The sequence below is a fragment of the Oculina patagonica genome, chromosome 12, assembly GCF_052425735.1.
Source record: "Oculina patagonica isolate OP01 chromosome 12, crgOcupat, whole genome shotgun sequence".
Lineage (NCBI taxonomy): Eukaryota > Metazoa > Cnidaria > Anthozoa > Scleractinia > Oculinidae > Oculina > Oculina patagonica.
In genome coordinates, this window is record NC_135769.1 from 18412856 (window position 1) to 18427624 (window position 14769).

Below are 14769 nucleotides of genomic sequence, written 5' to 3' on the forward strand. Positions count from 1 at the left end.
GAAATGCGTATGTGTCAACTAGTTTTGTCCAAGATTGTAGCAGCCATCCAGTGAGAGTATTGATACACGACTTCTGTAAATAAAATCACCTGCGGAAACGTTTCCAAGATTTGCATCAATCAAAGTTTGAAATGACGAGTGATCATGAAGATTAACTGGCAAACAATAAATTTTATCTTGACAGAAGACTACAAAAAAATTACAAAAAAATTAATTTTACACAAAGCCGACAGTGCCAGACTGAATGTCACCATTCGTTTAACAGGTCGCTGAACATAAAAGTTTTGTATCTTTTATTTTTATGGTGTTTATTCTGACTGTTTAGCAAGGCAAAGCCTTTTTTGACAACTCTACAAAAGGGTTAAATCTGTGCCTGATAACAACAGTTTAGGGAGTTTTGGCCACAGAAAAAATTTGTTTATCACCAGTTCATTTTTGTGATCGCTCGCCTGAAACATTGTTGGAAACCACTTCAAACTTTGATTGATGGAAATATTGGAAATGTTTCTGCCGGTGTTTTGATTTCTGAAGTCGCATATTTATGCAAACGGTGGTAAGCACTTTATGATGAATGGTTTCAAAATGTTATTTCCATGAAAAAGATAAATGCTTAATAAGAACAATGAATCATTTAGGGTTCTGGCCCAGAGATTTTTCTCATAATTATGTTGCTCAGCCTTCAGCCAATCCCACCCAGGGTATCTATACATGCAATGCAGAGGGAAACCAACAGTCATTACCTTAAAGAATCTGACCCACCCACTTTGCATTGCGCGCCTGTTGTTGTTTACGAGCGCAGAGGCCCACAAAAACTATCGTTTCACGATAACCTTCTTTCAAAAACAGCGATCGTTCGATGAACACAAACTGTAGAGAAGCTGTAACAAGCGATAAGACTTGTTTCTAGCATTCACAACGCGATACAAACAGATTTCTCACCTTTTTCAATCCGCCATTTTTGGGGCCCCCAAAAAAGCCAGTGAGAGCGACCAAGAAGTAAAATCTGTTTCCAGCGCGATCTGAATGCTAGAAACAAGTCTTATCTCTTCTCTTCAGTTTATAATATTCGAACGATCGCTGTTTTTGAAAGAAGCATCATCATGTTACAATAGTTTTTGTGGTCCTCCGCGCTCATAAACAACAACAGGGCGCGCAATGCAAAGTGGGTGGGTCAGACTCTTTAATAAAACATCAACTTTGAATTAAAGCTTTTTCAAGAATATGCACCACTTTTCCAAGTTTACATACAGAAACTAGTTTTCATACAAAAGCTTACAAGTTTGTTGGCTGGAATCACGCCATCAGAATGAATGGATATCGAAATCCCAATGCCATCACTGGTAATATTAAAGCAATTATTAAAATATTATGTCTATTGGGTAGACTTAAAAAGGCTGTTCGATGCAACAACTTTTATTTGACTTCTAGGCGGTATCGCAGAGAGATGAAAAAAGTTTAAGTAAGGCTTGTAAAGTTACTTACCATGATTGCTTACGTACGCTGCTGTAACTTCGCGTGTTCCAACTGTCATTTACAATAAATCGCTTCCAAAACTATTCAGTTGACCAAAAAACATCTTCAGGATGGGTCAAACAAATAAGCCATACACAGTTGTCTTTTTATCGTAGTGAGATGCCGGGAATGAGCGCAACGTGGAGATCCTATCTACGGCATAGTCTAATGACTCACAGTCACCGCAAAAAACTCCCAGGCTTTCTTTGTCGAGTCGAGTCCTTGACCGAGAGCAAAGTCCTTAGAGCTCTCGTTACGCAAAACAACCAGTTTTTAACCAAAGAGAAAAAATAATGGTATTAGCCTCCACACTTTCGAAGCCAATTCTTTTAAGAACGCAAAACGGCGACAAAACCGGTTAAATTCTTGTACGATTGCGATAGCTATGCCCCTTTCACTTTCTTCCTGCCCGGCCCACACACATAAGAACGAGGCTGACACACAGCAAACAACGGGGAGGAGTCGGTCGAGTAAAACAAGTAGCCGACCAGTGGAGGGGTGGGGACCGTATATAAAATTCTCAAAAAATTAAGGACGGCTGGTTCGGACGCTCACGGCTCCTAATTCAGTGATTGAAATGCCACAGAACTTAATTGTACTGATGTACTATTTTGAATTCGTGAAGTTATCAAAAATAATAAATTCATATGGATGTTGCATTACACACTGCTGTACTCCCTATAATGGCCTATTTACGGAGAGGCTCCGCCCGAAAGGGGTACCTTTTTCAGACTCCAGGTATATAAAAGGGTAGGGATTTCACAAGTTTAGGTATATGAAAGGGTAGAGAAATCTGCCATAATGTTATTTTAAAAGGCCTTTATATCATATATTTCGAGCAGACGCAACTTTTGGCTGTATCGTTTTAATTTATTAAAGTGCCTATGAAATGAAAATCAAGTTGAACTCATATGAAAGACCTTTCAAAATGAAGAAAGATGGTGTTTTCCTTTTTCTGATATATTTTCTCGTTCCAGAGATATTAACGATTTTGTATTATGCAAATTAGATGACTGATGACGTCATAAGTTTGACAGAAATTGGTGTAAAAACACAAAATCAGTGCTATCTCTGTAAATACTTAGGCAAAATAATTGAAACTTGGCAACAGTATTGTACCCCAAGAAATACACCACATGTTGCATATTTTGGTGTTGCTATGGCAACAATCTCGGTTCCAGATCTCTTTCATGTGGATATAGCAATCCCGGGTTTTGATCCATTCCAAACCTTATCCCCCATCTTTAGGGTCATTTGGGTGCCTAGCGCAATGAGCACATTACGTATGTATGGAATGACACCATTTACTTCTCACTGTAAAGCCATAAATCGTGATATTTGATTCAAAGAAGAAAAAGACTGGGACCAAAAATGTTGCCATAGCAACATAATTATATGTACCATGTGGTGTATTTCTTAGGGTACAATACTGGTGCCAAGTTTCAATTACTTTGCTTTAGTATTTACAGAGATATTACTGATTTTGTGTTTTTACACCAATTTCTGTCAAACTTATGATGTCATCAGTTATCTAATTTGCATAATACAAAATCGTTAATATCTCTGGAACGAGAAAAGATATCAGAAAAATGAAAACACCATCTTTCTTCATTTTGAAAGGCCTTTCATATGAGTTCAACTTGATTTTCATTTCATAGGCACTTTAAGCGCTACATAAAAATAACAAGAAAACTTCCCATTTAGGTAAATGTGATGTCGTGTAGGTATATGAAAGGGGTGCCTTTTTGCAATAAAAGGTATACAAACTGTACAAAAGGGGTACCTTTTTTCTATCAAAAAGGTATATAAAAGGGCCAAGAGGTTGGATCTCCGGTAGGCTTTTATAGATTGTGCTCCTAAAAGTGGCATATTATGTTACTAGCAGTGCTCAAAATTTTGCCAAATTATGCAAAAATTATGCCAGAATTCCCGAATTATGCTTCTGATTTCCGAAATTATGCTCACAAAATGACGTAGATTCTATACATAGAGGTGCGCAATAACGACACCAAATTATGATGTTTTTTTAAATAAACTGTTGTTGTAAATTTATTTGTGTTTATGGCAGTTTATCACGGCCGTCAGCTGTCCAAATTAGCTGCTCGCATCTCTAAACCGTTTGTAAAATGCCTCCAACGACTTAACAATCAAAATATAATATAATGTATAGCTAAAACACGCATTGCAAGAACAAACTACCTAAATTTCATTTATTTCTGTAGAAAGTACACCATATCATATTTACTACATTTTACGAATTTATGCTCCAAAAAGTGCTAAAAATTGCTAATTATGCCGTGGCAGTGCTCGTTTCACAAATTATGCTTGTTAGCTCCAATTATGCCAAAAATTATGCTAGCACAATCTATAAAAGCCTAATCTCCGGGCGGAGCCTCCCAGTACAAAACTTTTTTGAGTACCCCCCCCCCCTGGGGGTGTGTGGAGGGAGGTAGGCAAGGAGATGATTTATTCTTGATTGGAAAGAATGTACAAATCTTCCACTTCCACAAAGTTATAAATGATTTCTTAATGGATCTGTGTAGCTGTACACCCAAATGATCACCCCAGATACTAAAAAGATGATGATTGCGCAGTTCCAGAAAATATCCATACCCACCCAATTTCAAAAGTTAAAGTTTTGGAAAAGAGTAGTGGAAACTGCCATTTTAGGTATTTTAAAGGCCTTAAGGGGCCTTTCAAAATAATTATTTTGAACAGATGATTTCATCTATAAGGGTAATTGTTTGGTTCCAGAAAATATCCATACTCCCCCCACAGAAGGGATTGGAAATTCCGGGGAGGACGGGGGGTCACAAAGACCCAGAACTTTAAAGCAATGTATGAAGCTAAATTGGAATTTCCAGAAGGGTGGGGGGGGGGGTGCATAGGGCAAATCCCTTCTGTGGGGAGGTATGGATATTTTATTTTTCTGGAACCACACATTCAAGGGAAAAGTTTAGAAAATAGAAGCAGTATCTCTGCTATAAGTCAATAAAAGAGGCCCTGCCAGGGTAAATTCCGACAATCGACATGGCCCAAAAAGTAGTGACAGCACATAAAATGAAATCGCGACAAACAACAACCCTTTTGGAAAAACTTAAATTCCGACAAGGACAAGTAATTTTCCTTCAATTTTACTACTGACAGCGACGCGAAGTTTGATAAAACAGCGACACGGCACATTTTTAAATTTAGACAAGCGACACAGGAACCCCCCCCCCCCCTGGCAGGGCCTCATAAAAGGATTGCCATTTTCTATTAAAATTGGTATGAGCGTAATGAGCACAAAGTTCATACATACGGCAAAATTCATCTTTATTTAATTAGTATTTAATTACAGTTTCATTGACAGTTCCAAGTCTTTTCAAGTGTCAAACAACTCACCAAAAGTGGTGTCTTGTTTGATGTCTGATTCGCTGCTAGAAGTATATGACATTTGTGAAGACTTCTTTTGAGAACATTAAGGACCATTTATATGTTTGTTATATGCAAGTCAATAAATTCATCTAAATCACCAAATTATTTGCTATACAAAGACATCCAGTTATGCACATAAAAAACTTCACTTTTGTCTCGGGTTGAACAAAAGATGGGAAATGGCAGATTAAATAAGCATCACAAAGTCTTCACTAGTCACCAAATGTGGAAGATGTCCAATATCATTCACTCTTCCTCTGTCTTGAATGTCACCTTATAAACACAACATTTAGGTCAAAGGCAGAAGAATGATGAAAATGTTTTATTTTAATTTATTTTTTTTTCCATTTGATTGACCACTACACAGCATGTGCATCTCTAAATGCCAGGGCTACCACGGCCTTCTGATGTCCACTGTATTCACGTACTACCTCCCCCTGATCTAGATTCCAAAGGCGCGCCATGTTGTCAGAAGAAGCTAAAGACAAGAACATTATCAAACAACTTATTAATAAATTAATGTTAATGTTGAATATACTCAATCTTCTTTGATTTAATTTACTTATTAATAAAATACACTAATGGGAGGGGCAGTCCAAGGGGGGGGGGGGGGTACTCCGGCTTGTAAATGACGGTGATGATTGAATGATTTTTTTGGGTTTGAAATTTTCGATTCTGGGATTTTTTTGGGTAAGAAGATTTGGCAAGAATTTTTTGAGTGACTTGATTCAAATAGGGGATCTTTTAGGGTATAAAAAACAAACTAAAGTGCCTTGGCACGGCCTTGGCGTTTTTATGGTATGATGAATAATCAAACACAAGCGTTATTGCGCCTTCTGGCAATTTAGGGGTAATTTGACAAGGGAATTTTTAGGGGTTATTTTTGGTCCAGGGATTTTTTGGGGTAAAGTCGGAAGGCTTAGGGATTTTTTTGGGTCCTGAGTTTTGCCTTCATTCGATCATCCCCGTCATTTACAAGTCAGAGTACCCCCCTGGGGGGGGGGGGCAGTGGCCTAATGGTTAGTGTGCTAGACTCTGGATCAAGCAGTTTGGGTTCGAGCCCTGGCCAGGGCACTGTTTGTGTTCTTGCGCAAGACACTTCACACTCATAGTGCCTCTCTTCGCCCAGGTGTATAAATGAGTACCAACAAATTTACTGCTGGGGGTAGCCCTGTAATAGAATAGCATCCCATCCAGGAAGGAGTATAAACACTTTTAGTTGCTTCATGCCACGGAAACTGGCAGAGATAAGCCCCAGCCTGATGGGCCATAAGAGACTCAAACACAGACTTTACCTAGCAAGTTATCTGAGTTTGTAGGGGGCTGGGGTATTTTTGGAGTTAAGAAAATAAATCATTTTTTTGGAGGGGGTGGAGGGGTGTATTTATTACTATAGATATGCACCTATCAATGTTAAAGGAGAAGTTCACTCCAGAATGGCCATTAATTTTTTTTACGCCAATAAAAAGTTTATGCAAAGATATGTTATTCACCAAAATTTCAGCTTCTAACGAGCGCTTAAACCCTACGAAGTCCTTTTCTGAAGTAGCCCAAAACTCAACAACTGAACGCCGCCATCTTGGAGCTGTTAATGTATGCGTGACGTCAAAGAGCTCAGCCTGAAGTTGAGTGGGAAAAATTTAAATTACTTCAAACTCCTTGTTTCTTTGTAGTGGCTTTTGTTTGTCAAAATGCCTGTTTGTGCAGCTCCATTTTGCTTAAACAGAGCTCCAAGAAATACAAAAAGAGGTATTTCCGTTTTCACCGTCTTTCAATATTTAAAGAACAATTGCTCAAAAGCGGACACAAATATTTGTGTTTTCCGGCGTTAAATCGGGGTCCGATCGAGTTCATTATCGAAGTGCAATTTTCTGCAACTTTTTCAGGTTGATCTATTATTACCTATTCTTCGAGAGCCTCGATTTTTCTCGTCGTCCCGTTCGACAATCTGTCTCTGGGTCTCCGAGGATGATCATGTTACCAATTTTGCAGTATTGCATACGGTACGTGCATGTTGCAATCAAGATTTGTGACAAACAGAACATAAACATCTAATAAGTCCATAAACGGCAATGTCGCCAATGTCCTTCGCAGTAATAAATGTCCTCCACTGTTCGCGTCAGTCATGACGACATGAACGTGAACATTGCTGTTTCGTTTTGTTTACAGCATCCATCCTAGTTATTTTACGCCGGACGTTTCCTTGAACATTATAAAAAATTACCAAAGTAGCAGACCGTACCAGTTTGTCGTAGCAGTGCTACTGAAAAGAATATATTTACTTGTTTGCTTGACCACAAATAATCGCCGGGACCTCGATCAAACGCCCCCAGGGTTTGTTTAAAAGTTAGCAGTTTTGACCTGGCGTTTATACGAAGCCGGCGTTTAATCGGGGACCCGCGTTTAATCGAGAAAATACGACGAAGTCAACAACAACAACAGAGAGTTTCTCTGGTTGATTAAAAATCCTCCCTGAAATAAAGTAAAAATAAAAGTAAAAAATAGCATTATCGTAACATTGGTTGGTATTGCGTCTGCCTTTTTCTTCTTTTGTGGGTATTTTCACTAAGGAGACTGTATCTGTGATCTTCTTCGAAGCAGTCTTCCGTATAGTTTTCGGAACACACAAATATTTATGTCCGCTTTGCCAGGAATTTTTCGTTTTTGCCCATTCTTATAATCCATTCGTGAGAATTTTTCCTTTTAGATATTGAAAGACGGTGAAAGGTTTTTTGTATCTCTTGGAGCTCTGTTTGAGAAACATGGAGCTGCACAAACAGGCATTTTGACAAACAAAACAAAACAAGGAGTTTTGAGTATTCAAACTTCAGGCTGAGCTCTTTGACGTCACGCATACATTACTAGCTCCAAGATGGCGGCGTTCAGCTGTTGAATTTTGGGCTACTTTAGAGAAAGATTTCGTAGGGTTTTAGCGCTCGTTGGAAGCTGAAATTTTGGTGAATAACATATTTTTGTATAAACTTTTTATTGGCGTAAAGAAAATAAATGGCCATTCTGGGGTGAACTTCTCCTTTAAGCCCGAGGAGGGGGGGTAGGGATTTTGACATTTTCTATAAAAAAATGAGTACCAGGTGGTCGTGACATAAGAGCTTAAACTTGTTTTGGCAATAAGGTTGTTTGCAGTACATGTATTTATAATATTTTTTTCTAAAGATTTATCATTACTCTCATTCTGAACCAACACATCACATATTTAAGCATTTAATTATTTTGTGTCATACCTGTGATAAGATACTGTGAGTCTTCAGAGAAGGCACAGTCCCACACCCATCTTTGATTAGCTTCTTTCAGAGTCTTTTTAAGAGAAAAGTCTGCTGTCTGCCATATATTGACAGTAGTGTCAGCAGACGTTGTGGCGAGAAAGCTGACGACGATGACAAAGGAATATAATTATTATAAAATTTCCATACAAAGATGGACAAATACATGCGTGTACACCTCATTGCAGTCACTGATAAATCATAGTGATGTTGACTGGTTGATAAAGGAGGAGTCAAAACTGGCTGAAGTGCTCTACTTAATAAAACATGACAAAAAATTTAAATATACAGAGCGGTTTTGATTTTAAATACATGAAAACATAAAAATTTATACATGTAGAGTAGAATCCCAATTTCTTGAACCCTCTGATAACTCAAACCTTGGGTTTGTTTCATTCAGTCAAATACTGCGATTTAACCCTGATTTTTTGAACCGATTTTCACTTTTATTGTAGGTTCTAGAAACTGGGATTCTACTGTAATAATTAAGTTATAGTAAGAGTACTATGAAGATCAAGTTTCAAGAATGGAACCTTTTAAATATCAAAAGAAAACTAAGAGTACTTTGTGCTTACCAGGAGTCTGGACTAAAAAGGCACTTCAAAGCTGCCCTTTTATGTGCCCTGGGTATTTTTGTCCTGGGGTGCAGCACAGTTGGATCATCTTTGGTACCTCCAGTTAAGCTCCATACATAGCAGTTACCCTTCATCAAATGAAAAATGCAACTTTTGTAAGTTCTGAAATTTTTCTCATTTGCTTTTGTGGGATATTTTGTACTTAGGTATCTTTATATTGTTTTATCAGTTGAATCACAAATCACAATCAAAAATCGCACACTTAGAGATTTGTGCAGACTTGAACTTGAATAATTATTTGATTGATAAAATAACTTTATTGTGCATGATACTGTGGCCTTTTGTTTGGATCTATTTGCAATGTAGCCTTTAGCTACACTGGGCCGTAGGTGGGGGGTGCAATGGGTGTGTCTGCACCCACTCACAGGCCACAAAGGTCTGCCTAATCTGGAAGTGTGAGTTTAAATGACTCTCAGAAAGCAAGAAATGTGGAATAAAACAAATTTATTTTTCACAATTTTTCCGGGGGAGAATACCCCCTGACTCCCCGAGGTGCTCACACCTCTGACACTCGCACCCACTCATGCCTACAGCCCTGCTACACTGTACATTAGTTACCACAGTTATTATGTTTGATTGCAGTGTGTATTGACATTCTTGCTTACCTGATTATTGACAGCTGCCATGTAAGATGCTTCTCTGTCAATTGTAATGGACAGAATAGAAGCATCTGACTCTGGAATCTGCACAACAAAACAAACCAAAGAGAAAAAGTCAACATTCATGTAATAACACAGATTACATTCTGATTTTCCATTACTGTTAGTGGCACTTACATTGGTACTTAGATGCAAAAAGAGGGAATGCATAGGGTTATTCATGATCAGAGGGCAGATAAAATGTGGAGCGGAAGAGAAAAAAAAATGTGAAGGGGGGAGGGCAGCTGCCCTTTGAAGAGAAGAGGAAATATGAAGGGGATAGTGGGTAAATGTTGTGTGAAAGGGTATGATCGAGGGATGTTAAGGGTTGTTGTACAATGTTCATGTACAAAGAGGGAAAAAAAAGATTGTAGAGTGGAAGAGAGAACATTGGGATAGAGGGCAGATATACATGCACACAAGCTTAAGTGCACTAAGGCTAAGTCCACGACAATGTTTGAATGATTCTACTAACCAACTGTTCATTGTGATCTGTCTTCAAATCCCACATGTGTATTGCACCACTTTGATCACCAACAATGAGCTCACCCTAAAACAATGACAAGTATTTACAACATTAGCCAATAAAATCATTCCTAATCATGCACTGTATAAGCTTGATAATTGCTAAGCATAGAACTAACTGACAAATTCATTAATTTTATACACACTGAAACTTTAAAATAAAATAAAATATATATAATTAATACTGTGTAAATAATGTGTTCACTGGCAGTGAACACATTAACCCTGTAGGTATTTATATAAACACTATTTGTTTTTATATAAACACTAGGTTTTTATTTCTTTGGAAGGTGGATTTTGTTAAAGGCAGAATGATAAACAATTGTAACGCAGAAATGCAAACAAAAGAGCAACTGGATTGTTTCTTCAATATTTATATGTTGGTTATGCATACAGGCTATGACATTTCAACTGCTCAAAATGATGTAAAGTAATTATTCTTTGGAAGGTGGATTTTGTTAGGGGCAGATAAACATTTGTATCATAGAAATGCAAACAAATGTTCAACTGGATTGTTTCTCCATGTTGGCTATGCATTTAGGCTAAAATGGCCCATGATTTATAAGGTACATAAGTTGGCTGTTTACCTGATTAGGGTGAAGACAAACACAGTTTACAGGTGCATTAACTTGAAACACTCTTTGACACTGCAAATTATGAGACCTGTAATCAAAAATGAAAATATGTCAAAAAAAGTATTTTAATAATAGCCAAGCATTTAACAATGCTTGGCTATTGTTAACATTAGACAATTTTTGCAGAACTTGCTACTGTATGTGACAAGTAACATCAAGTAGGAACACTCATCGGAAACTGAGCCTAGCATCCACCCCTCACCACATTCCACGTTCTCATTCCTTTCTACTCTTCACATCATTTCTTCTGGCCAAAAAAGTTTTGATGTAACCTTTGGAAAACCCTGAAAAGGGGACCATGATCAATTGCAGGTGTATTGGCTTGTTTAAGCACTGATTTTACTCTGCATGTTCACAATCTAGCAGTGAAAGGGTTAAAAATCCTTTCACATACGTCTAAATACCAAATAGAAACTAAGGTCAAAACAGTGAGGGATATACCTCAAGTCCCATATTCTGGCCGAGCAGTCCTCACCACCAGTAAACATCCATTTACCATCCTCGTGGAATCCAACAGCAGTCACATTCTTTGACACACCATCATAATTAACAACCTTGGATAAAGAAACAGAAAATAACTCACAGGCTGTGACTATTTCTTTTATAAACTGTTGACTATATAAATCATCATTATTTTTTTAATTCTGGTAGCATGAAGTGATTATACTGGTGCTTCTACCCCTTAATGAGATGCTAGTCTGCCGCTGGTTACCACCAAGTCCCACCCCACCCTACCCAGCATTTGTCAGGTTGCTCTGCAGTTTGGTGGTATCTGTTTGTAAATGGTGTTCCTGGGTTTGTTTGTTTTTATGTTTAGTCCTTTCAGCCAAATCAAAATGTAAATTCTCCTTTACTGATTGGCATACATTTCTAGTAAATGTTTGTTCTGAGAATTTGGTGGTTGATTTAAAGAGTACAATCTTGGCAATATCACACTCAGGCGCATACATGTATGGTTAAAAACCTTAACAACTGATTTAAATATTCCTTAGGTTAACATGTGACTTACAGGACTTGGATTGTTTGAATTGATGTCATACATGCGTATGTGTTGATATCCTGAACAAAGAAGTAAAAAAATAAACAAAACCATGATTTTATCAATAATATGCAGTGACAAATTTGATAGAATGGCTGCCTACAGAGTTTAAAAGTAATTTGCTACTAAATGGACTTTAAAACTGTTACTTTCAAGTTAAATCAAGTTGAGTTTGCGGTCACTGCTTTTGGCAGAGCATAACTAATGGATGGTTGTTAATTTTGGGATTTGCTAACAACCATAAAATTTTATGGCTACTTTCAAAGGCTTGCTATTTCAGGGGGGGGGGGGGTTAACATTTAACACCTCATGATAGTTACCTGCAGCAGCTAATAGCTGTCTGTCTGGAGTGATTTGCATGGCATTGACTTGCTAAGACAGTAGTTAAAGAATGTAGCTTACTAGCAAAGCAATAAAAATAAAAGCAAACAAACAAACAGAAAAATTGTTCACTCCTTCAAAAACTATATCCACTTATTTCATAGCTTTAAAACACGTATCACACATCCCTGACATTAGGGCTTAAGTACTCAAGTACTCTGTGCTGCATAATGTTACGTCTAAATATACCATTATTATACACTTCTTTATGCCAGACGCAATAGTAAATTACTTATCTCTGTGACACAAGAGAAGAGGAATCTACAGGCAACAAAACAAGTACACTAACATCCTATTCATTACTTTGTTCAGTCATTTTACATCCATCTTTACATTTTACATGGTCTTTTGATGTGCTGTTTGAAATAAGCCAATCAAAACTGACGCATATCAGTGTTTGTTCATGCAAACATGGAAAATGAGCCCACAAGTACAGAAGGTCATGCTAGTGGGTGGGGATTGGTGGATTTTGATCCATCTTGCTTGTTAAGCATGTCGAAAGATAGCTGCTATGCACTTACAACACTAAAAGCTAGTCAGTGTAAGAGGGAGGGGGGATTGTTTATCAAAACAACATGGTACATATGTTTGTTTTATTTTATATAATTATTAGTCTCCTCTCTTAGAAGCAAAGAGTTAAATTATTTGCTTCTAACAGGGTAGACAAACGTACAGCTGTAGTTGCCAAACAAAAATCTTGTTCATATACAGCAAGGTTACTCAGGTTAACTGTGTTTACATAAGCGATATACATGTATATTGAAGAGGATTGCGACCCAAAAATACGGCTAAAATACATTTACCGTATACCGCAAATGATCTAATAAATGTCCAGGGCATTTATTAAATTTTAGGGGTTCTAGATGGAGCAATAAAAAGATATGAGGCGTTTATTAGAGAGAGGAGTTCATTTCACTTAACGTGGGACAACCTCAACTAAACAAATAAGACACGTAGTTTGCTCGCGGAGTAAGATAGAAAACAGTGTTTGTGACAAGAAGACTAAAGGCCATTCCATTTTATATCCACACACACCCCCCCCCCCCTGTTGACGAGGAACATTGTAAGTTAAAATTTACCCTTTAAGAAAAAAGATCAAAGTGCCGACATGATGCCCCCCTCAGAAAACCCGATTTTTTCTTAACCCCATCAGAAAAAAAGACCACTTTCTGCTCATTTTTTACTTACCCTCTCAGAAAGAATCAAAGGTGCCAACATATTTTAGACCTCTTAAGAAAAATTAGTCAACCAGGGGGTGTTAATTTTTTTTGGAATGGCCCTAATCTAATCTAATGCAAAGCCTGAAGATGTCCTTTAACATAGTTCGAAATCAATGTCTTCATCGAAGTCAATCAAGTTAGCATTGTTGGCCTCTTCGATGTCCGAGTCAAGCAAGGAACCGGCAAAATAAATACTGTAAACGTGATTTTACTTTTTTGAGCATTTCCTTGGTTTTTAAGGAGATTGGCGGGGGCCGGGGGGCCTCTATTAGGGCCTGATTACATGAGCCGGGCTGGCCCGGTTAGCCGGGCTGGCTCAGTTTGCCGAGATGACTTTCAGCTCGGTATTACATGAGCCCTGTTTGCCGAGATGACTTTCAGCCCGGTTTTAGCATGAATGATCAGAGCACGAATGACCTTTTTTGACCTTTTTCTGGCAATAAATTATTTGGTGGTTAATTTTTTGCACTTATGCAGCTGGATGAATTACGTTACCTCTACATCCTATTTAGAAGGAGTAGCATTGATTTTTTCGTCGGATATTGTGCTCAGAAGAAAAATTTATTGCTGGCCCGCTTAGCCGGGCTGGCCCGGTGAACGCGATTACATGGAAAATTTTCAGCCCAACTAGCCGAGATCCTGGCATCGCGATACCGGGATCTCGGCTAGCTGGGCTGGCCCGGTTGTCATGTAATCGCAAAGTTGATTTTTGTTGCGTTTAACAGACGTGCCGAGATCTCGGCAAACCGAGCCAGCCCGGCTAATGTAATCAGGCCCTTAGACACAGGGCGTTTATTAGAGCGGGCGTCTAATACAAACTTTACAGCTCAGGGGAGGCGTTTATAAGATACGGGGCGTTTATTTGAGAGTGGGAGTTTTTTTAATCATTTACGGTACAAAAAATATATATTTACGGAATACCGTTCATGGCAAACACTGACCACAGTGTTTGTCATGAACTAACAAATGCAGAACTGTAGAAACGAGTACATAAAACACTTAAAGTACGAAAATTTTCTTTTTAACTCATCCTTCTGTAGTTAGAGTCGAGATATTTGTTATTTACAAAGCACACAACATTAAAAACAGGTCATATTTATAAAGGATACAGAATCTGGATGCTGGACTGTACGGTGGCATATTCCACTGTGTGCTTGCCAAAACTTGATGGCATGATCATACCCTGCTGTAGCCAAGATAACTGGTTCACTTGAACCATCTGTTTCAGTCATCTTGCAGTTATCATTTGTGTGTATTTACGCTGCCGACTCCACGAAATTCCGTGAAAATTGAGGACAAGATGGCAGCCGCAGTTCTCGTTCACATTTTACTTTAGTTCATGCTACTTGAAGTACTAATCTAATATCAATTATACCGCTGACATTTCATGGTCGGCGCAATTAAAAAGATTTTGTGTGGGGTAGGGACGGTAACGATGGATAAATATGATAAACAAACTTTGTGAAAACTGATCTTGGAAATCGTG

General features: G+C 38.1%; 2 protein-coding genes across 2 annotated transcripts in view; both read right to left on the minus strand.

Annotated features, from left to right (window-relative positions):
• LOC144632394 (exportin-6-like) overlaps positions 1-1910 on the minus strand; it is a 45302-nt gene extending 43392 nt beyond the window's left edge. The window contains exon 1 of the mRNA XM_078491033.1: positions 1483-1910. Coding sequence (XP_078347159.1) covers positions 1483-1485 — 3 coding nt within the window. The 5' untranslated portion in view covers positions 1486-1910. The remainder of the gene's footprint in view (positions 1-1482) is intronic.
• Positions 1911-4978: 3068 nt separating this feature from the next.
• On the minus strand, positions 4979-14631 carry LOC144633362 (target of rapamycin complex subunit lst8-like). The gene is made up of 10 exons (XM_078492241.1): positions 14393-14631; positions 12003-12054; positions 11653-11702; positions 11085-11197; positions 10596-10671; positions 9959-10033; positions 9451-9528; positions 8786-8913; positions 8172-8314; positions 4979-5407 (listed from the first exon to the last, which is right to left on the minus strand). The coding sequence occupies exons 1-10, from the start codon at positions 14513-14515 to the stop codon at positions 5289-5291; spliced, it is 957 nt and encodes a 318-aa protein (XP_078348367.1). The 5' UTR covers positions 14516-14631; the 3' UTR covers positions 4979-5288.
• Between the last annotated feature and the right edge of the window lie 138 nt (positions 14632-14769).

What these genes read in the sequence shown, in the direction of transcription:
- LOC144633362 (XM_078492241.1), bottom strand. Translation starts at nt 14,515, where the DNA reads ATGACTGAAACAGATGGTTCAAGTGAACCAGTTATCTTGGCTACAGCA. An exon ending in CAGTCCAGCATCCAGATTCT is followed by an intron (nt 12,055 to 14,392) that starts GTATCCTTTATA and finishes CTACTGTCTTAG; the next exon opens with CAAGTCAATGCCATGCAAAT. An exon ending in CAGATCACAATGAACAGTTG is followed by an intron (nt 9,529 to 9,958) that starts GTTAGTAGAATC and finishes TTTGTTGTGCAG; the next exon opens with ATTCCAGAGTCAGATGCTTC.